We start from the raw sequence: 21,532 nt of genomic DNA, 5'->3' as shown, positions 1-21,532 counted from the left end.
ATCAGTTTGCACTTATGTTCTTTTACAGCATATAACTGGACATTTGGTGTTAAATTCATGAAATTGCATATAGTTGGTAGTTACTGTTCATGTCAGTATTTACATGTTAATGAGGGAGACAAAAGGCACCTGTTTTGTAATGACCAAGAAAAAACAGTTATTAAGTTATCTATGGTTTCAAATTTGTTGTCGAACTTGAAGCTATATCGGTTCCCTTTGTCCGTAACTTCCTTTTCTTTTACCCTGGAAATCACAATCATTAAATTCAATGACATTTGATGCATATCCAAAGGAAATTAACGGTGTGTCACGGGAGGCACAAAAGAAGTTGGCATCCCACTCACAATGGATTTTCTCTTCATTACTGATGCACAATCACTTTCACATGCACATCATGATGAAAACAATCAAATCAAGTTGACAAATCAGGCCTGTTTATTTCATTCAAACCCACTGACGTGACAAGAGACAGGATAAACAACACTTTACAAGTGTACAAAAACAATATTTACTTCCCACTAACCATTTGTACTACACAAACATGTGATCATAGTGAAGGATAGGGAAAGTTGCTATATTAATCATTTTAAACCTTTTGAATCAGGGCTGCAGGTCCTGATTATTTGTTGGTAAGTTCCTTTATAAGTGTATGTGCATCACTCTTCAGTGTCCTCCTCACTTTCATCACTCAGAGGGAATTCCCTGTACCAGCGCTGTGTATTGTAGCTCTTCACATGCATTGGACACTCCTGATTTATAATAGCCTTGAGAAAAAAAGTGTCAGGTGTCATCACAAAGCACTTGTAAACATGTTGATACAGACACGCATACAGTCACATTTGTGTTTCTCACCATCTTCTCCTCCTGAACAGCAGGATTTTTGAGGAAGAAGCAAAGGGGTGCATACAGGATGTTGATAATGCCGATGATCACCATCAGATTGGGGAAGCCTATGGCTCTTACTATGGCCCCTCCAGTCGATGGACCTGCAGCAGGAACGCACCAAGAAGGAAGAGTCAGTTTGGCTCCTGGAGCTCTTAGGGTGAGCTAACACCAAGTTTTAACCAAAAAATAGATCTAAATTGTGACAGAATAAGAATAAATTGTATAAAACATGTCTAATAGAAAAATTTTTTATTCCAATACAACTGCATTAAGGGCAATTACCAACAGCAAATCCCATGCAGAGTGCAACATCAGCAATAGCGTACACGCTTCCGTAGACAGACACATGGCGAATATCCACTATGTAACCCATTATAGCCATCATAGACGAATCAACCATTCCTACAAGCACAAATAATTAGAGCTGCACATTTCATACAATCTGTTAGAGTTATGTATTTTAAATGCATAGCTTAGTTTACTGCAAAATGTAAATTCTGTCTTTGTTTACTCTTTCATTCTTCTGCAGAACACAACAATATATATATATATATATTTATTTATTTATTTATTTATTTATTTTTTACATTTAGATTTTGCTCATACAGTGAAAGGCAATGGGGGTCTAAAAAATAAAAACTGAGAGACATTTTAAAATACAGATGTGGAAACAGCATGAGGGTGACTAAATGATGAAAGAAGTTTCATTTTGTGGGAACTTTCCCTTAAATATTACATGATAAATAAATGAATAATATTCACCAATGGCAAATCCCAGCCCTCCATTGGCAAAGGGAACCTACAACAAATTCACATAATGTTACAATCACCACAGTCCTTTTATATATATACTCTACCGTTCAAAATTTGGGGTCGGTAAGATTTATTACGATTTTTGAAATAGGTCTCTTGTGCTCACGAAGAGTGTATTATTTGTTGAAAAATACAGTAAAAACAGCAATAATGTGAAATATTACAACTATTTGAATATATTTTAAAATGTAATGTATTCCTGTGATGCAAAGCTGAATTTTCAGCACAATTACTCCAGTCTTCAGTGTCACATGATCCTTCAGAAATCATTCTAATATGCTGACTTGGTGCATTTCTCATTATCATTATCAAAAATATTTTTTATAATATTTTTGTGGAAACCATGATTCATGGTCAGGGTACTTTGATGAATAGAAAGTTCAAAAGAATAGCATTTATATGAAATAGCAATCCTTTTATAACATTATATAAGTGTCTTTACTGTCTTTTTTGATCAATTTAATGCATCCTCGATGAATAAAATTAATTTCTCTAAAAAAAAAAAACGTACTGACTTTTGAACCACAGTGTATTTGTTTTGTACATAGTTCAAGCATGCATGAGCAAAGTGTAATGAAATGTGATTTAATATGTGATACTCACACAGAGCAGACTGATGCCGACTATAAGCATGCCGATCATGGAACACAACCACCTGAGAAGCATTTCTAAATGATGCAGCTCTTATCTCTGTAGACAGAGCTTTTTCCACCAAAATGACTTATACATGTGCTTTTCAATTTATTTATTTTGGGATATTACCTTCCCATTTTATTGGCCAGTACTCCAAACAGATTGGTCCCAATGAGGTAAGAAACACTGGCTGGTAGGAAAGCCATACCTGCAATATCAGTAGCCATGATTAGCTCAGTCAACAGGACCACAGAAAAGATCAGCAAATAAAACACAGTCATTATGTTTAACAGGGTCATAGGAGCCATCAGGAACCTCTTAGCTGGCTTCTTCCAACTCATATCAGTTGACTGAACTATACAGAAAAACCACAGATCTTCTCAAGAAGCCGCATGTTTCACTTAGTCCTCCCTGAGGAGGCATCTAATGACAAAATGGTTCTGAATTCTTTCAAGTGAACTACTTTAACATTACATTTGTGTGAGAGAGGAAACAAACAGGAATTAAATAAAATTACTTAAATAAGCAGGAAGTGAATTTGTTTCAATCACATTTGAATGACTTGGAATAATAGAGTTTCTTACCAAGCTGCCATTTTGGCGAGCACATTGTTTGCATCATCCAGATGGGAAGAGTGGGCTCTAAAATAGCCACCCCCATGTTTGCTAAGCACAACGACCCTGTAATTATATACAGGAACCATAATCTTACTCATCATTCACTCAGCACAGCTCCTCATCCGCTTAATTTACAAATCGTTTTAGCTGTTCACATCAAAACATTCGGCCGTGATTATATGGAGGCATACGTGTAATTACAGAAACTGCTACTACACCTCCACGACAACTTTTCAAACTGGTTTAACTGTGGGCAGTATTTGAGGATGTATTTGATTTGATTTGATTTACACACACACCTGCACTAATGAGTATGTAGGGATCCTTCAGCAGGGTGAGTAATGGTGCTCCTTCCACGCTCTGAACAGAAGACACATAACAATCATAGGAACACTAATGCACACATTTCTTATCTTTTATCAACTTTTATAACTCGCATCAACTATTGAATGAACTACTCACCCCTGGAGATATTTTTGAGGGCTGAAGGATGCAGAGCTGGAGGGCTGGTGTTGAAATTGGGTATTGAAAACAGTTGGATAAATAATGAGATGTAACTCAATGAATTTAAAAGGGCAGATTTATACGTTTTACTAGTATCTTACCTCCATCAAACACAGCCAAGAAGGCAAGGACGAGGAAGGGAGAACGTTTACCAACAAACTCATACATGACACTGCCAAATGGCGCTCCAACTGAAAAGAGTACATTTTGCAGTGTTCAAATTGTCATTTGTGGCACACATTTGGTTCATTTCATTTAGGTATTGCTAGTGATTTCCAGTTGTTGATGTTACTTTACATTGTTAACTTATGTTGTAATATAAAGCACATTAGAGGACAAATCTAATACTATATTAACGTACTGAGCACTCCCGTGGCAAGTCCTCCCAATGCGATTCCCATGGCAATTCCTCTCTCATTGTCATCTGTGTACACACTTGCTAACATTCCCAGACCTACAGAATTACAGTCATTTTTAACATATATACACTACAACTAAAGTGTTTGGAGTCAGTAAGGTTTTTCGAGAGAAATTAATACTTTTATGCATGGAATTGATGAAAAGTGACAGTAAAGACATTCATAATGTTACAATAAACGCTGACCTTTTGTTATTGGTCAAACAATCCTGAAAAAGGTATCAGTTTCCACAAAAATATTAAGCAGCACAACTGTTTTCCAATAAGAAGAAATGTTTTTGAGCACCAGATCAGCATGTTAGAATGATTTCTGAAGGATTATGTGACTCTGAAGACTGGAGTAATGATGTTGAACATTCAGCTTTGCATTACAGGAATAAATTACATGTTAAAATATATTAAGACAGAAAACATTTTAAATTGTAGGCCTAATATTCCTGTTTTTACTGTATGTTTGATCAAGTGAGAGACTTCCTTCAAAAACATTATACAAATGGCATTTCAATCATACACATCCAATATTTGGTTCATTATATCAAGCATGCTAAATCACACATATTATACCTGCCACAGAGGAAAAGGATGATCCAATTCCCTGCAATGAGCGGGCGAAAAACAGCAGCGCGTATGTCCCTGAGAAGGCAAACACTGCAGAGAAAGCAGAGTCTACCTCATTTCACTTAGTTTACACTAGCCATATAAAGTGAAACCATATAAAACACATCAATAAGCATAAATATATTGAATATATCTCACTCAGTGTGCACAGTAGTGTATTCAAACAACTTTACGAACAATAATTTTCATATTGTTGCTCCATCGTAGTTAATCCTACACAATAATGTTCATATTCAAAAGTCAATGTTTGATTATATTTTGTTGACGTTTAACATGATAAACACTGAGTCACCACTTGATTTCCCTGTTGAAAAAAACCCAGCATATGCCGATTAGGTTTGTTTTGAAGCATGGCAGCTGGTTTGAGCTGGTTTAAGCTGGTCCTGAGCAGGAGCTAACCAGTTTAGGACCAGCACATGACCAGCTTAAACCAGTTCAAACTAGCAACCATGCTTCAAAACATACCTAACCAGCATTTGCTGTTTTTTTCAATAGGGTTTCAATGTAAAATCTGGGTCCTCAAGCAAAAAGAGCTGAAAACCAACATCCTGTTCTCATTCACATTCATGTACTCCTCAATTTCTTCATCATAAACACAGCATATTCATATGCATGATTATCAAATTTTAACCAAACATTTGGTATGCATTTTATAGTTTAATATACATTAACACATTGCCATGATTAAATGGATAGTTCACCCAAAAATGTATATTCTGTTATCATTTACTCCCCCTAAAGTTCCAAATCTGTACTTTCTTCTGTTGAACACAAAATATATTTTGAAGAATGTTGGTAACCATATGTCATCGGGGACCAGAAACTGTTTGGGTATTCTTCAAAATATCTTATTTTATGTTCAGCAGAATGAAATTTACAGGTTTGCAACAATTTGAGTAAATGATGACAGAATTTTCATTTTTGAGTGAACAATAAGATCAATAACATGCATTTAGAAAATGGAGTGGATGAATTTCCATTTCATGTAGAGATTAATAGTCATCATAAAGTAGATGGCACACAATATAAAGCAATTAATAGTTATTAAATAGTATTTATGACTTACATCATATAACATGACTTACTTATTGTGGAGACAAACATGATGACAAACCCAGCAAACATCGGTATGTGATATCCAATCCTATAAACATCAGAAATTTGAATTAGATCATTCAGCCCTCTATTGTCATTATGTAGGCTACTAACTTCATCTAAATAACAGTCATTTTAGATGATCTGCTCAAAGCGATTATACCTGTTAGTCAGTGGGCCCATAAATGGGTTGACCATGAGCTGCACCAGGGCTTTGGAGGCAAACAGCAGCCCAACCCTCACATTCTCCTCTTCCAAAAACTCACTGTCCTCTTTACACCTGTGTCGCTCAGCAGAGCTGCCATTGAGCCCTGAACTTCCATTAGCGCCGGAGGAGACGGCAGTGCTGCTGGTGTAGGTGCTGTTGTCATACAGAGAGAAGACGGAGGTGTAGGTGGGCTGAGCCTCAGAGGGGGCGGCAGACGGGCGCTCTTGTGTCTGGTGCTCTGTGGCATACAGGAAGGTTGGGATGATGGGCACTGGAGAGAATGAGAGGTGACGTGAGGATGGGAAGAGCCGGTACCTGTGTGCGTGTTTGCGAATAACCCTTCCCCTCCGCCTGCTGTGCCCTGAACTTCCATTAGCGCCGGAGGAGACGGCAGTGCTGCTGGTGTAGGTGCTGTTGTCATACAGAGAGAAGACGGAGGTGTAGGTGGGCTGAGCCTCAGAGGGGGCGGCAGACGGGCGCTCTTGTGTCTGGTGCTCTGTGGCATACAGGAAGGTTGGGATGATGGGCACTGGAGAGAATGAGAGGTGACGTGAGGATGGGAAGAGGAAGAGCCGGTACCTGTGTGCGTGTTTGCGAATAACCCTTCCCCTCCGCCTGCTGCGGACTGTATGAGACAGAGGTCAGGGCAGATGCAAGCAGATAAATGTCATGGGCATGATGAGAGCAGAGTCGCTTGTCCAGCATAATGCTTGACTCTCTCTCTCATTTTTTGATTTCTGTATAATGCTTTTGCCTATACAGAGTGGACTCAAAAGGAAACCAGTGATGCAAATGGCTAAAAGTATATGGACATCTTATTGTAATCACCAAGTACAGGTACTTACATACACTCACTGTCCACTTGATTAGGTACAACTGTTCATTAACGCAAATATCTAATAAGCCAATCACATGGCAGCAACTCAATGCATTTAGGCATGTAGACATGGTTGAGACAACCGAGCATCAGAATAGGGAAGAAAGGTGATTTAAGTGACTTTGAACGTGGATGGTTGTTGGTGCCAGACGGGCTGGTCTGAGTATTTCAGAAACTGATCTACTGAGATTTCAATGCGCAACCATCTCCAGGATTTACAGAGAATGGTCCAAAAAAGAGAAAATATCCAGTGAGCGGCAGTTCTGTGGGTGAAAATGCTTTGTTGATGCCAGAGTGTCAGAGGAGAATGGCTAGACTGGTTCTGAGCTCATAGAAAGGCAACAGACAGTAAATTAACCACTCGTTACAACCGAGGTTTGCAGAAGAGAATCTCTGAACACACAACAGACGGTCTACAACAGCTGAAGAGCCACTCCTGTCAACTGAGAACAGGAAACTGAGGCTACAATTCACACAGGATCACCAAAATACAACAGAAGATTGGAAAAGAGTTACCTGGTCTGTTGATTTCTGCTGTGACAATCGAATGGTATAGGGTAGGAATTTGGCATAAACAACATGAAAGCTTGGATCCATCCTGCCTTGTATCAATGGTTCAGGCTGCTGCTAGGGGTATAATGGTGTGGAATATTTTCTTGACACACTTTGGGCCCCTTGATACCAACTAAGCATTGTTTAAACACCACAGCCCGAGTATTGTTTCTGTCCATTTTCATCCCTTTATGACCACAGAGTGCCCATCATGCGATGGCTACTTCCAGCAGGATAACGTCACAAAGCTCAGATCATCTCAGACTGGTTTCTTGAACATGACAATGAGTTCACTAAACTCAAATGTCCTCCACAGTCACCAGATCTCAATCCAATAGAGCAGCTTTGGCATTTGGTGGAACAGGAGATTGGCATCATGGATGTGCAGCCCACAAATCTGCAGCAACTGTGTGATGCTGTCATGTCAATAAAGACCAAAATCTCTGAGGAATGTTTCTAGCATCCTCGTTGAATCCATGCCACAAAAAATTAAGGCAGTTCTGCAAAAAGACTAGCAAGGCGTACCTAATAAAGTGGCCAGTTAGTGCCCTGTTGAAAAACGGCATATGCTAGGTATGTTAGGTATGTTTTGCAGCATGGCAACTGGTTTGAGCTGGTTTATGCTGGTCATGTGCTGGTCCTAAGCAACTAGTTCCTGCTCAGGACCAGCTCATAACCAGCTCATGACCCACTAAGGACCAGCTTAAACCAGCTCAAACCAGCTGCCATGCTTCAAAACATACCTAACCAGCATATGCTGTTTTTTTCAACAGGGTGTACATATGCTACATTTAATGTGTCTAAATAGCAGCAATTTCCTGCATCCATATTCCTAGTGAAAAACCTTATTATTAGTTTAGGATGGCTGTTTACTTACCCACAACTGTTAGCAGCATGTTATCCAGCAGCAGGGCCACACACACAACGACAAGCACCAGACGAGGAGAGCCCCTGCTCTCTCTGATCCAGTCCATAGGGTTCAACATAGCCATGATCCACCCCTGTCACTGGACACATAGTCATGGGTCAGATTATCACAGTATATATTTTCACGTTTGTGAGGTATTATACACTTAGATTTGATGATCTCATATTAATTGAGAGACTATATGGAATATTTGTTGACTACAACAGGTACAACATGTCTAAAGACCCCAGTGCCGCATGATCCTTCACAAATCATATGCTGATTCGCTGCTTAATAAACGTTTATTATTATTATTATTATCAACGTTGAAAACAGTTGTACTTAATATTTTTGTGGAAACCATGATACATATCTCATACATTGTATAATAATTTAAGGCACGTAAAGTCATCTTTATTTATACAGAGCTTGATACAATACAAAGTGTTTCAAAATACTGTTGCTTCATAGTATTTAACAGGAAAATAACAGAATCAATGATGCAAACTTAAAAAAATGAGACAGATCCAAATTTGGATTTTGGATTCTGGAGGCCTTTAACTCCATTGCATCCTATCACTGAGTATGACTGAGGGCCTAAATCTTAGAAAATGTACAAATATGTACAAATTTGATTCATATATTTATAATAATAATTTAAAAACTATTTTAACCTGCTTTAAATGATTCTCTTTTTTTCAGACTCAAATTTGACACACAGATGGAACTTTTGTTACATGGAGCAGTTACTGTAGACTGCATTTATTGTGTTTGTTTAGATGTTAGATCCTCAGTTGCTAGTTTGAGGTTTGCTTGTTTGCTTGTGTACACAAGCCTGGCACCAAGAAGTGGTATTAACAGTATCTTTTCCAAAATCTGGTCGGAAATTACCCAAAGAAAATAGAAGTCTAAACAGATGCATGCACATTACAAGGATACATTACCTCTTATTTTAAAAAACATGTTTGAATTGGACTGCAAACTGTGCATTATTAACACCTGGAAATACTCAATTCTTCCACAGAAAAACAATATATAAACTATGGTGTTTTTCACATGTTATTTTGATAGGGTCCATTTGAAAAAGGCAAGTCAATGGACGATAAGCATCTTGCAGCACCATGATTTATCTAAACCCAATGATATATTATGAATTACAAAATGACATTATGGTGACATTATACATTTAAAAATATGTTTGATCAGAGATGGCCTAAAACGTTTGAGAACTTACTGCTCTTATTGACATCCAACCAATATCCAGTAGGGACCCAAAATGTAGTCACCAGTATTTAGGCTCTTATGCAGTCTTCTAGAATGTGTAAAAGGGCTTGAGGGCAGGTTTGTTCTAGATGAGCTCTTTGCTCCAGGGCAGGAATTACGTGCTGTGTGATTGAGTTTCAACAAAATGATTACAGCTGCTGTAGGGCACATGAGGAACAGCCTCAGTGTTTCAGAACGCTCCTTTTATCTTTGCCTGTCAATGTCTTATCAATTTAGTTTATGAAAAAGAGCAGCATTTTGTGTTTTTGATGTGAATTTCTTTTCTTGTGTACATAACTCAAAGATAATGTACTTCTGTCATATGCTGTGATGAATGCTAATGCTAACATTTTATTAATTTACACTTTCTAATGTTTGGGGTCATTTAATGTATGCATTTAATTTTATTTTAAGAAATGCAATATTATTATTCAGCAAGGGTGCATCAACTGATCAAAAAGGACAGTAAAGTCTTCATAATTATTGAAAATTATTGAGCAGCACAACTGTTTTCAACATTGATAAGAATAATAAATGTTTCTTGTGCAGCAAATCAGCATATTAGAATGATTTCTGAAGGATCATGTGACACTGAAGACTGGAGTAATGATGCTGAAAATTCAGCTTTGACATCACAGGAATAAATTACATTTTAAAATATAAAACAGTTGTTTTTAACCTATATTTATATTTCGCAATATTACTGTTTTTAGTGTATTTTTGGTCAAATAAATGCAGCACTGGTAAGTACATAACTTTTGATAATAGATTAATTCAGAATAATTAATTTATTCTTAATTCATGCAGTTGAGTAGTGTTCTGCTTTTCGGTTCCTTTCAAAAATCCGAAGTGAATTTTGTAGTATTTCCACTCTGTTCCTGTCCCGTCCTGTTATAAGCACATACAATAAGAGCTGATCCACAAGTCAACATCTGTGTCAATACTTGCATGTGTGCAACGTTGCCAGCATTAGTTAACTCCCTATTCTCTTAACCAGCTATCACTTAACCTGCCAAAATCATAATTTTGTGTTCCAAACTTTCAATACTTCTTAAAAAGAGGGTTTTCTGTGTGGTTTTAACCTTTACCCATTAACCTATTAGTATTTTGGACACTACTAATCATGTATTTTGAAACACACCTCCATAATATTTAATAATGAAAGTAAGAAAAATCATCATAAAACACAATTGTCTGACATCAGGAAACAATCTGTAGTCCTTAATCTCTATCGTTCAAGACATTATATGAAAGTGATTAATGAATCAAATTATTGCCTTTTATGTAAAATAAATATCTTAAGCAATACTTTTAAATTTAGTCTTACCTTAGGATGCATTCTCTTCTTCAGTGCACGAGTGTATGTCCAGTGCAGGTGTGTGTGATGCAGCGGTCACTTGTTGCTGGAGGGAGGGAGGTGTCTGTGTCTACCGCCACCTGCATGTGATCTGTTGAGGGGTCTTTTGGAGGAAATATACAGACATGCACACGTACAACAGTAACATTTACACGTGTAAAACAGTTCACACAGCTGACAGTTGACATTAGATAATGATAGTGTGAGCTAGGTTTTATAATGTTAAATAGCAAAAACTTACAATGTCAAGTTTGGTAAAGAGGCTCAAATAAACAGGCTACCCATAATCCCTTGCCATTGAATAATGTGTGTTTTGGTGAAGCATTATAAAGACATGTAATGTACATATTTGTTATTCAGAATTAATAATATTTAGAATACATTTAGTTAAAAAAGTTACATTTTGTTTCCATATGTTACCATTCGGGTAATTAGTGTTTATTCAGAACAACTACTGTAAAGTAGGTTGGTGCATTGAGGTGAGCCTTTGGATTTGCACAACTAACTGATACTTAAACAAACTTAAATTTTTTTGGTCATACAATAATAGCCTACATTAATAATATATATTAATATGTTTCTAAATATGTTTGAGCTGATTGAACTCAACAAAGTTTTTCATTAGTTGAGTATATTAAAATTGTCTTGAAGGTTGCTTTAATTTTTGAGTTTTCTTAACAGATAGATAGATAGATAGATCTACAGTTCTACAGATAGTTAGTTCTACAAGATTTCAAAGATCACAGGTCATGTAAAGCTGTATGTAAAAATTAGGTTATGACAAATTAAAACAACTTGTTGCTAATTGATAATTTGCTAAACAATAAATCTGTAGTTGACACGACAAGAATGTTTAGGCTGAACAAGACATTTTTATTTAGTGGCTAAACATATTCACATTGGTTAAACAAAGTAGTGTCACTGTTATTATCTGCCTCCCAGCCCGGTGAGAAACGTGGTTTTTGAGTTTCCCCCCTAAGCCAGCATTCAAGGTGCAGATAATCACCTGTTCCGTTCCAGGAAGCAACTTACATCCGAGTCTACTGATGCGGTTTAACTGATGGCTGTCATTTAAAGGATGTCATATTTTTCATCATAACAAGTTTCAAAGGTGTTACATGTGTAAAGGGTCTATGAGGATTTATGTGCCATGAAAGGTACAGCCAAGCTTTCATGTTTGTTATGCGTATGGGCCATAATTTGCCTTAATTACCACCGCAATTCACTACACACTTCCTACATGAGCTGAGACTATAAACACTGAAACACTCAGAAAGTAACCACTAATGAAAGACCCATTCTTTCTTTTTTCTTTTCCATGTTTAGGGTAATTGCCGTAGGTCCATTAAAACACGGAGCAGGTTGCTCTTCCACACTAGAGCTCGACGTCTTGCTCTTGCACACAGCCTCATTGTGGTCAGGACAGTTTGGATACAACCATGCAGACAGCTTATGTCATGTTTTGGCTGTCTGTTGTTTCTGCTGTACAGTGCCTGGATTCCAACATTATCCGCTCCTCCAGAGAAATGACAAACTCTCAAGAGGTAAGAATTTATATTCTTAAACCTTAATTTTTATTTATTTTTGCTTATATATATACTGTATATGTGCATGCATGCATGTGACTATCTTTAAAAACAGAATCACTCTACTTGTTGTCACTACTTCTGTCTGACAATCTCTTCCAGTCAGTATTGCATCTGCAGAGTGACACAGTTGCAAATTCCCATAATTCTGTTAGAAGAACCTCAGCTGTGCAGGGAATCAGAACAGCTTCACCTCCTGCACAAGACTGCACCGCTGCACAAGTAAGATTTTGTTTGGTTCAGTATTGTAATCTACTGAAGTTGCATCCAACCATTTGCAATCCCAATTTTTCAGAATATTTAAGCTGTCTTTATTCACATTCTGTCTTTCACAAGGCAACTGAATGCAAAGGCTCAAAGAAGAAACAGCTCAATTCTGCCAAGACACAGGTTCAGTTGGATGTGCGAGGAAGTCAAAAAGGTAAGGATTGAGTTTTATGGGTTTTTTTTAAATCATGTTTTTGGGTCATACCTTTGGTCAAGTGTTGCTATATTATTGACTATTAGTAATTTTCCCTGTGCTGGCCAGGACAGACATTATGGAAAACATTAACAACATACATTCACTGTCTGCTTCAGCTGTAAAAACTCTGCACAGGTGTATTTTGCTGTGTCAACAACAAGATATTACAGTACAATAAGCACAGAGATTAAAATGACAAATTATCAAACTGTTAAGTCAAAATGAACAGTTCCTAAAAGTGAATTGATAAAGCAGGACGACGTTATGGCTGGTAATCAATTTTCATTTTAAGTGTGACATGTAATTTTAAGAAAAAAAGGTTATAATTTATGAGGAAAAAAGCATTTTGTCCTAAATCTAAGAATACAGAATATAAATATATTACATAGAATTTAAGTTGTTTCCTCAGGTTGTCACCGCCATATTTTTCACCTTTTAATTAATTAGGCCTAACTGCTCCATAAAAAAATAAATAAAAAACAGTCAAAATGACATCAACAATCTGAAAAGTGAACTCTTAAATAACAAGGTCTTCTTTTTATGCCTCTGTCTTATGTTTTGTGTCAGAAGGGTTTTCATTTACCACGATTTTATGTAGAAAACAACTGATAATTGAAAATTGGAAATGAGTATTTGTAGAAATGTGTGCATTAAATTGCATTTAATGTCAAATTAAACTGTAAAACTGTCAACAAGTTTGCCTTTACCTTAAACACATCGTTTGCTTAACAGAATGTTTAAAAGTCCAAAACAAAAAAGCCTTTTCAAACTAGAAACTTTCCCGGCTCGTTCGGAAGCGCACGTGACGTCTTCAGCACTGCACCTTTAAGAAAAACTCAAGTCCTTCTAGGTTTGACTGCACTGATTACTTTAGTTGACTCACTAACCCTCGCGGTGATTCTCCGCCCGCAGCGCCCGAGATGTCCCCGTGCGTGCGCTCGCGCGACTGTGAGGACGGTCTGTGCTGCGCGCTCTACTTGACTGGGTCATGTAAAGCTGTATGTAAAAATTAGGTTATGACAAATTAAAACAACTTGTTGCTAATTGATAATTTGCTAAACAATAAATCTGTAGTTGACACGACAAGAATGTTTAGGCTGAACAAGACATTTTTATTTAGTGGCTAAACATATTCACATTGGTTAAACAAAGTAGTGTCACTGTTATTATCTGCCTCCCAGCCCGGTGAGAAACGTGGTTTTTGAGTTTCCCCCCTAAGCCAGCATTCAAGGTGCAGATAATCACCTGTTCCGTTCCAGGAAGCAACTTACATCCGAGTCTACTGATGCGGTTTAACTGATGGCTGTCATTTAAAGGATGTCATATTTTTCATCATAACAAGTTTCAAAGGTGTTACATGTGTAAAGGGTCTATGAGGATTTATGTGCCATGAAAGGTACAGCCAAGCTTTCATGTTTGTTATGCGTATGGGCCATAATTTGCCTTAATTACCACCGCAATTCACTACACACTTCCTACATGAGCTGAGACTATAAACACTGAAACACTCAGAAAGTAACCACTAATGAAAGACCCATTCTTTCTTTTTTCTTTTCCATGTTTAGGGTAATTGCCGTAGGTCCATTAAAACACGGAGCAGGTTGCTCTTCCACACTAGAGCTCGACGTCTTGCTCTTGCACACAGCCTCATTGTGGTCAGGACAGTTTGGATACAACCATGCAGACAGCTTATGTCATGTTTTGGCTGTCTGTTGTTTCTGCTGTACAGTGCCTGGATTCCAACATTATCCGCTCCTCCAGAGAAATGACAAACTCTCAAGAGGTAAGAATTTATATTCTTAAACCTTAATTTTTATTTATTTTTGCTTATATATATACTGTATATGTGCATGCATGCATGTGACTATCTTTAAAAACAGAATCACTCTACTTGTTGTCACTACTTCTGTCTGACAATCTCTTCCAGTCAGTATTGCATCTGCAGAGTGACACAGTTGCAAATTCCCATAATTCTGTTAGAAGAACCTCAGCTGTGCAGGGAATCAGAACAGCTTCACCTCCTGCACAAGACTGCACCGCTGCACAAGTAAGATTTTGTTTGGTTCAGTATTGTAATCTACTGAAGTTGCATCCAACCATTTGCAATCCCAATTTTTCAGAATATTTAAGCTGTCTTTATTCACATTCTGTCTTTCACAAGGCAACTGAATGCAAAGGCTCAAAGAAGAAACAGCTCAATTCTGCCAAGACACAGGTTCAGTTGGATGTGCGAGGAAGTCAAAAAGGTAAGGATTGAGTTTTATGGGTTTTTTTTAAATCATGTTTTTGGGTCATACCTTTGGTCAAGTGTTGCTATATTATTGACTATTAGTAATTTTCCCTGTGCTGGCCAGGACAGACATTATGGAAAACATTAACAACATACATTCACTGTCTGCTTCAGCTGTAAAAACTCTGCACAGGTGTATTTTGCTGTGTCAACAACAAGATATTACAGTACAATAAGCACAGAGATTAAAATGACAAATTATCAAACTGTTAAGTCAAAATGAACAGTTCCTAAAAGTGAATTGATAAAGCAGGACGACGTTGTGGCTGGTAATCAATTTTCATATTAGGCGTGACATGTAATTTTAAGAAAAAAAGGTTATAATTTATGAGGAAAAAAGCATTTTGTCCTAAATCTAAGAATACAGAATATAAATATATTACATAGAATTTAAGTTGTTTCCTCAGGTTGTCACCGCCATATTTTTCACCTTTTAATTAATTAGGCCTAACTGCTCCATAAAAAAATAAATAAAAAACAGTCAAAATGACATCAACAATCTGAAAAGTGAACTCTTAAATAACAAGGTCTTCTTTTTATGCCTCTGTCTTATGTTTTGTGTCAGAAGGGTTTTCATTTACCACGATTTTATGTAGAAAACAACTGATAATTGAAAATTGGAAATGAGTATTTGTAGAAATGTGTGCATTAAATTGCATTTAATGTCAAATTAAACTGTAAAACTGTCAACAAGTTTGCCTTTACCTTAAACACATCGTTTGCTTAACAGAATGTTTAAAAGTCCAAAACAAAAAAGCCTTTTCAAACTAGAAACTTTCCCGGCTCGTTCGGAAGCGCACGTGACGTCTTCGGCCACAGCACTGCACCTTTAAGAAAAACTCAAGTCCTTCTAGGTTTGACTGCACTGATTACTTTAGTTGACTCACTGCCCCTCGCGGTGATTCTCCGCCCGCAGCGCCCGAGATGTCCCCGTGCGTGCGCTCACGCGACTGTGAGGACGGTCTGTGCTGCGCGCTCTACTTGACTGGGAGGAGATGTCAGCGCGTGCCGGCGCTGGGCGAGGTGTGCCTGCTGCGGGGACGCACCAAATCCCGCAGAAGACTGGAGCGCTGCGACTGCGACCGGAAGCTGCTCTGCCGCGCGCAGCCCCACAGCCCTCGCGGACATGGCGTGTGCCGCCCCGAGCCGAGGAGCTGACCGCAGACCAACACAGGCTGAGCGGAGCCAAACACTAACCCTACCGAGAAACATGACAAGACACGCCAGCATGGCGTATGGTTAGTGGTTCTGAGGTAAGGATAACGAGGTTGCTCTAAATAAAGTTATTTTTATAATTATTTTGCTTATAAAGCATGTAGAAGTATAATAAATGGGCAAGATTTGATTAGGAGTAGCCTGATATAAATAAATTCATAAGGACTTTGGTATCTGAGGCCAATTTACGCCGAAGCGCATCTGAACTGGCATAGGCGTCTTTATAACGTTTAATGCTGCTCATAATTGCATTTACACATCAATTACTGTGTATTTTATAGTAGGGGCTGAGGTGGGCAGACCTCACTTTAGTCTGGCTTTTATGCAGCATTGCGTCTTCACACTGAATTTTGAGCTGACAGTGACACACAGCACCATTAACTGTGCAAAGACACCCTGTTCAGGTCACTGCACACCCATCTAATGAGCTGATGAACTGAATTAAACATAAGGGAGATGTATAATGTGCAGTGTTGATGGCCTCTTTGAGCAGAATTAGTGAATTCTTGTAAATGCACACATCTAAGCCATTCCTACTGGATTGTAATAAATGTATTTCATCATCATTCAACAATACATTATTCTTTATCTCATTGCCATTTGAATAACCTGAAAAGGTTGGAACATTTTGAAGGTCCCCAAGTTTTGAACTGTCACTTTAAATGGCACCTGACTTAAATGTACAATACATGCAAAGAATTTTCATTTGTTTATCAGTAACCTTGTTTAGATCTCACAGGATTGATTTATTATTCAATAAAACATGTCCAAAGCAATTACATTTTTAAACATTAATCTTAAATAATGCGACACAATGACAAACATGCATTTGTCTCACAGGCGCTATAGTGATTGTGTTACATGTTCAATGAAGTCACTTTAATTTGGCACCGAATGTTCACACGGCTAAGATTGCACATTTGCCAGCTGTCCTCTTGGCTGGTAACACAACCTATAAAGATAGGAATAACATTGTTGAATGACACTACATTAAATAGATATAATCAAGTTACATCCTTAAAGTCACGTTTCTTATTTTTTTATGGAATATTACTGCGTTAATTATGATTTATCGGTCCATTTTCTTAATAAAACATGCACCAAGGCAAGGGTGGCACAATAATCCAAAAACCAGAAATGCGTCACTCGCATTAAACGACTGCCACAAGTAGTCATTCACATTCCAAAATGAAACTCCTACACCCTACATTACTTTCCTGGTTTAAAAAAAAACAAACAAAAAAACCTTCGAAGTGGCAAATTGTTTCATGTTGATAATTTAAAGCTTAATATAAAGCTTAAACAAATGGTTCACCCAAAAACCCTAACCCTCAAACTTTTCCATTCAACAATCATTTATCCCATGGCTTATATATATATATATATAGCGGCAGGATTTGTGAAAGGGCGCACTGAGGGGTAACTAGACTAAGGTTTGGGTGGAGGTGTTTACAGCTGGCCACAGTCAGCGACGATGATCTTGGCACTGGTCTTTCCACTGCTATATATATCGATTTAAAGTTCCCTGGAGGGCAAGTCTGTTAGCTCGAACAGCTCTGACTGGATTCACTGAGGGAGCTGAACTGCCTAGAGGATCAGTGAAGAAATTCAGACAGATTTATGAGCCGGATCAGCAAGTTCTCTGAAAAGAGCGAGATCAAAATTAAAGAGCTCACTGAACGGGACTTACATTAACCTGACGCAAAAAAAAAAAAAAACCACACAAACATAAGCTTCAAGAAGTTTCACGTCATTGTTCCCCTTTATTTTCAGATTTTGATACACAAATTATAGGCCTACAGGACTTCATTTGCAAATGAAAACAAAACAGCAAAGGCAACTGGTCAGAGACAAAGATGGACGCCTGAAGGATATAGGGAGGGGTTGTAGATCTTGGACAGGAATGTTGCGGTTAGCGGCAGGATTTGTGAAAGGAAGCACTGAGGGGTAACTAGACTAAGGTTTGGGTGGAGGTGTTTACAGCTGGCCACAGTCAGCGACGATGATCTTGGCACTGGTCTTTCCACTGCTGGAACCGTAGCCCTCCACTTTCTTGATGACGTCCAAGCCCTCCACAACCTGTCCGAAGACAACGTGCTTACCGTCCAGCCTGGGGGAGAAAGTTCAAGCTTAGTTCATTTCTAGAGCGCATTTAAAAACAACAGTAGTTGACCAAAGAGCTGTACATAAAGGGTCATACAACAAAAAACAATAAGGTACTGTACACAGTATTGTACGTTACTGATTAGAAAAACAAAACAGCAAAGACAAAAAGAAAAACCACAGCTCTCAAACCGAATTAAATGCCAATGAATAAATAAATGTGTTTTAAGAAAGAAAACGTGAAGAGGTCAGGAAGAGGCCACCACTAAACCCACCCATCACCACCCGAAAACCCACCCATCACCACCCCAAAACCCACCCATCTCCACCCCCTAGATGTGGATCCAATCACGCCCCCTGGATCTTTGTTCTGCAGTGAGGGGCTACTGGAAGACATGCTCATTCACACCGCTTCTGCTCACCATGAAGTAACTGCTGTGCAGATGAAGAACTGGGAACCGTTGGTGTTGGGGCCGGCGTTGGCCATGGACAGGCAGCCAGCGATGGTGTGCTTCAGGGTGAAGTTCTCATCCTCAAACTTGTGGCCATAAATGGACTTTCCACCAGTTCCGTTGTGGTTCGTGAAGTCGCCTCCCTGCATCCAAAGGTCTCAAGATTAGAAACGAACCGCAAAACTGATAGTGTAACCAAGATCTCAGAAGACTTCGGGACAGGGTTTGAAAGTAACTTGAACTCACCAGCCATTCAGAAATTTCTACGAGTTTAAGAATAAAACCCTGAATTAAACCAGATTATCAAAAGTCACAGCTGTGATTTAAATATTAATTGTCAACCACTGAATTTGACAGTCAAACATTGTGAACACCATGAAATATTTAATGGAAGTTCAGAACAGTGAATCGAATTACTAATATAAAGGCAAAAGTGGCATCAGAGTTTAAACTGTTTGCATTAGTTAAGAGAACAGTTGAACTATATTTAATATGAAGCATACACTTGATTGAAGACAAGGCGCTGTGGGAAAAATTAAAGCACAATACACAATCCTCCAGCACAGGGTGAAGTCAGTACATGCAAATGTTTGACCAAAATCATCGTTAATGTAACTTAATGGATAACTACGCGAGTGGCACAGCAGGATTTTGAACAGATGCAAAATAGCGTCTCCATACAAAATGAAGCAAAATGCGTACTCATAGAAAATGCTCGAATTTGAAAGACTTGAGCGCTTCTTGTCCAGTGTGCGAACCTTTTTAGGCTTACTTGCATATGTTGGAGGACATCATTTATCAAATCATAGCCCAACAAATTGGCTATTGAGTTAGCAGCCATGGTTGATTTCCACCTTAATCTGTTGGGGAGATAAAATGTGTAAGATAACGTTCACGTACTAACAAAAACATCTAAGAATGTATCTTTTATTCTCCAGTACTGAAAACAGAACCGATACGGGAGCTTTTGATATGCGCTGTGACGCAGCTCTTGGAAATTACCTTTTTTGTTCGTTGTCTGTCATTTCGAAGCTTAAGTTGCAGACGTTTTTCTTTAGTTTTAATTTGCCTAACTGTCGATCTGAACCAGTAGACGCCATAATCCCACTCTGTCTCTCTCCCGCTTTCCGTTTTTTTTTTTAATGGTGGGTGTTTACGCAGTTGGCTAGAGCAGTGCTGATTGGGGAGAACGGAGGCGCGCTCACTCTATTGGTTAATAAGACTGCAACTCAAGGCTGACTGTCATGCATATGCTCTTGAACAGAGTAATATCGCGTCCATATCGCAGGCTTTGCAATTAGGAAATCGCAACGTCTCAAATCGCGATTTCGATTAATCGCACAGCCCTAGACTAAATCCTTCTCACCTGGCACATGAAGCCGGGGATGACGCGATGGAAGGTGGAGCCTTTGTAGCCGAAGCCAGGCTGACCGGTGCACAGCTGCCTGAAGTTCTCTGCAAGACAACAGACAAGTGATGAGTACTAAACATCACACGAGGAGGAAGAGATTAACAATGCATCAAACGGGTATAAATACCTGCAGTTTTGGGGACAACATCAGCTCTCAGCTGTTAAAAGAAACAGGAAAACGTCACATTAAAACGACCGCAGCTGCAATAAGGCGTTCAAGTGCGTGATTACGTCATTCCGGCAATGCAACTGGCTTTTTTTGTTAAAACAAAATACTAAGATTGAACTGCATCTCAAAGAAAAGGTTTTACTTTTTTATGAGTATACGGTTGACTTCAAAATTTGGTGTGTATTGAATTTACTCATTACATGTGGATGAAGAATTTTCCATAAGTGTAAATGGGCATTGGGGGGGAAAAAAAAAAATTTTTTACTCGTTTTAAAATAGAAATATGCCACTATCAAAAGAAACAAGAAATAACAAATCGGGGGGAAAAAACTAAATTATTATAAAGAAAAATCTATTATTTGAATAGTTTTAACTACTTGTGCTTATGGACATGCGATTTTCTTATTGCTTTTTCCATTTTAGTTTTTTTTTTTTTATTGTCTTCGTTTATTATATTTTTTGATGTGGTTTGTTATTGCCCTTGTATGTTCGTTGTTCTAAAGACTGCAACAAAAACGAAAAAAACGAAACAAAGTTAGTGAGGACACGAGCGCTTTATCTTCATGTGACCGCACTGCAGCTGCCAGTTCAAACGCCACAATGCGCCAGACACACACACACACACACACACACACAAGGTGGGAACTGAAGGTATAGTGCAAGCAGCACATCGTGTAATTTTTTTTACCTCCATTATCACTCTTCCAACTGGACTGCCGTTGGCGGTGATGTCGAAGAAAACTCTGGGCCTTGCCATGGCTTTAGTTTCTTTTAGGTTTAGATGATGCTGGGCCGAAGCGCGTGGCTGCCTTGGAACGGAGGAAAGACCGGATGAAGGCCGCCAAACTATATAATTACCGGAGAGACGTCATGAAGCCGCATCTGTCCAATAAGAGCGTTTCGATGCTTTGAGTGACACAAAAGTGAACCAATGAAAGAGCTGCATTCAGAAAATTTAGCTTTGAAATCACTATAAATTACATTTTAAAATATATTTTAAATGTATAGATGTACTATATATAGAAACAAGTTATTTGAAATAGCCTATTAAAATATTTCAACATTTTACTGTTTTGCTGTACTTTGGATCAAATCC

The 21,532-nt window shown here is 38.2% G+C and overlaps 3 protein-coding genes across 5 annotated transcripts; 1 reads left to right on the top strand and 2 right to left on the bottom strand.

Moving 5' to 3' along the window:
- Positions 1–434: 434 nt before the first annotated feature.
- On the bottom strand, positions 435–10,760 carry LOC107756821 (chromaffin granule amine transporter-like). The gene is made up of 16 exons (XM_016574109.1): positions 10,718–10,760; positions 8,098–8,227; positions 5,747–6,062; positions 5,574–5,632; positions 4,435–4,518; positions 3,814–3,906; positions 3,554–3,643; positions 3,411–3,454; positions 3,248–3,308; positions 2,916–3,011; positions 2,461–2,539; positions 2,302–2,353; positions 1,648–1,684; positions 1,168–1,287; positions 853–986; positions 435–764 (listed from the first exon to the last, which is right to left on the bottom strand). The coding sequence occupies exons 2-16, from the start codon at positions 8,210–8,212 to the stop codon at positions 657–659; spliced, it is 1,488 nt and encodes a 495-aa protein (XP_016429595.1). The 5' UTR covers positions 8,213–8,227; positions 10,718–10,760; the 3' UTR covers positions 435–656.
- A 3,696-nt stretch (positions 10,761–14,456) lies between these two features.
- LOC107756826 (dickkopf-related protein 4-like) lies at positions 14,457–16,267 on the top strand. The gene is made up of 4 exons (XM_016574114.1): positions 14,457–14,579; positions 14,724–14,843; positions 14,958–15,042; positions 16,003–16,267. The coding sequence occupies exons 1-4, from the start codon at positions 14,475–14,477 to the stop codon at positions 16,242–16,244; spliced, it is 552 nt and encodes a 183-aa protein (XP_016429600.1). The 5' UTR covers positions 14,457–14,474; the 3' UTR covers positions 16,245–16,267.
- A 1,403-nt stretch (positions 16,268–17,670) lies between these two features.
- On the bottom strand, positions 17,671–21,280 carry LOC107756846 (peptidyl-prolyl cis-trans isomerase-like). Of its 3 annotated transcripts, none has more exons than XM_016574150.1 (6): positions 21,125–21,280; positions 20,395–20,425; positions 20,223–20,311; positions 18,827–18,999; positions 18,319–18,411; positions 17,671–17,790 (listed from the first exon to the last, which is right to left on the bottom strand). In XM_016574150.1, exons 1-6 carry the CDS (start codon positions 21,191–21,193, stop codon positions 17,751–17,753), a joined length of 495 nt encoding a protein of 164 aa, XP_016429636.1. In that variant the 5' UTR covers positions 21,194–21,280; the 3' UTR covers positions 17,671–17,750. The 3 variants fall into 3 exon arrangements, with proteins under 3 accessions (XP_016429636.1, XP_016429635.1, XP_016429634.1); XM_016574149.1 differs by having other exon boundaries at positions 17,671–17,780; positions 18,309–18,411; positions 21,125–21,278; XM_016574148.1 differs by lacking the exon at positions 17,671–17,790 and having other exon boundaries at positions 18,041–18,411; positions 21,125–21,277.
- Positions 21,281–21,532: the final 252 nt, after the last annotated feature.

Source organism: Sinocyclocheilus rhinocerous, unplaced genomic scaffold (genome assembly GCF_001515625.1).
Source record: "Sinocyclocheilus rhinocerous isolate Xijiao unplaced genomic scaffold, SAMN03320098_v1.1 scaffold533, whole genome shotgun sequence".
NCBI classification, from domain to species: Eukaryota; Metazoa; Chordata; class Actinopteri; order Cypriniformes; family Cyprinidae; genus Sinocyclocheilus; species Sinocyclocheilus rhinocerous.
Note: the sequence above shows the minus strand (reverse complement) of the source record. Positions and strands in the feature narration are given on the sequence as shown.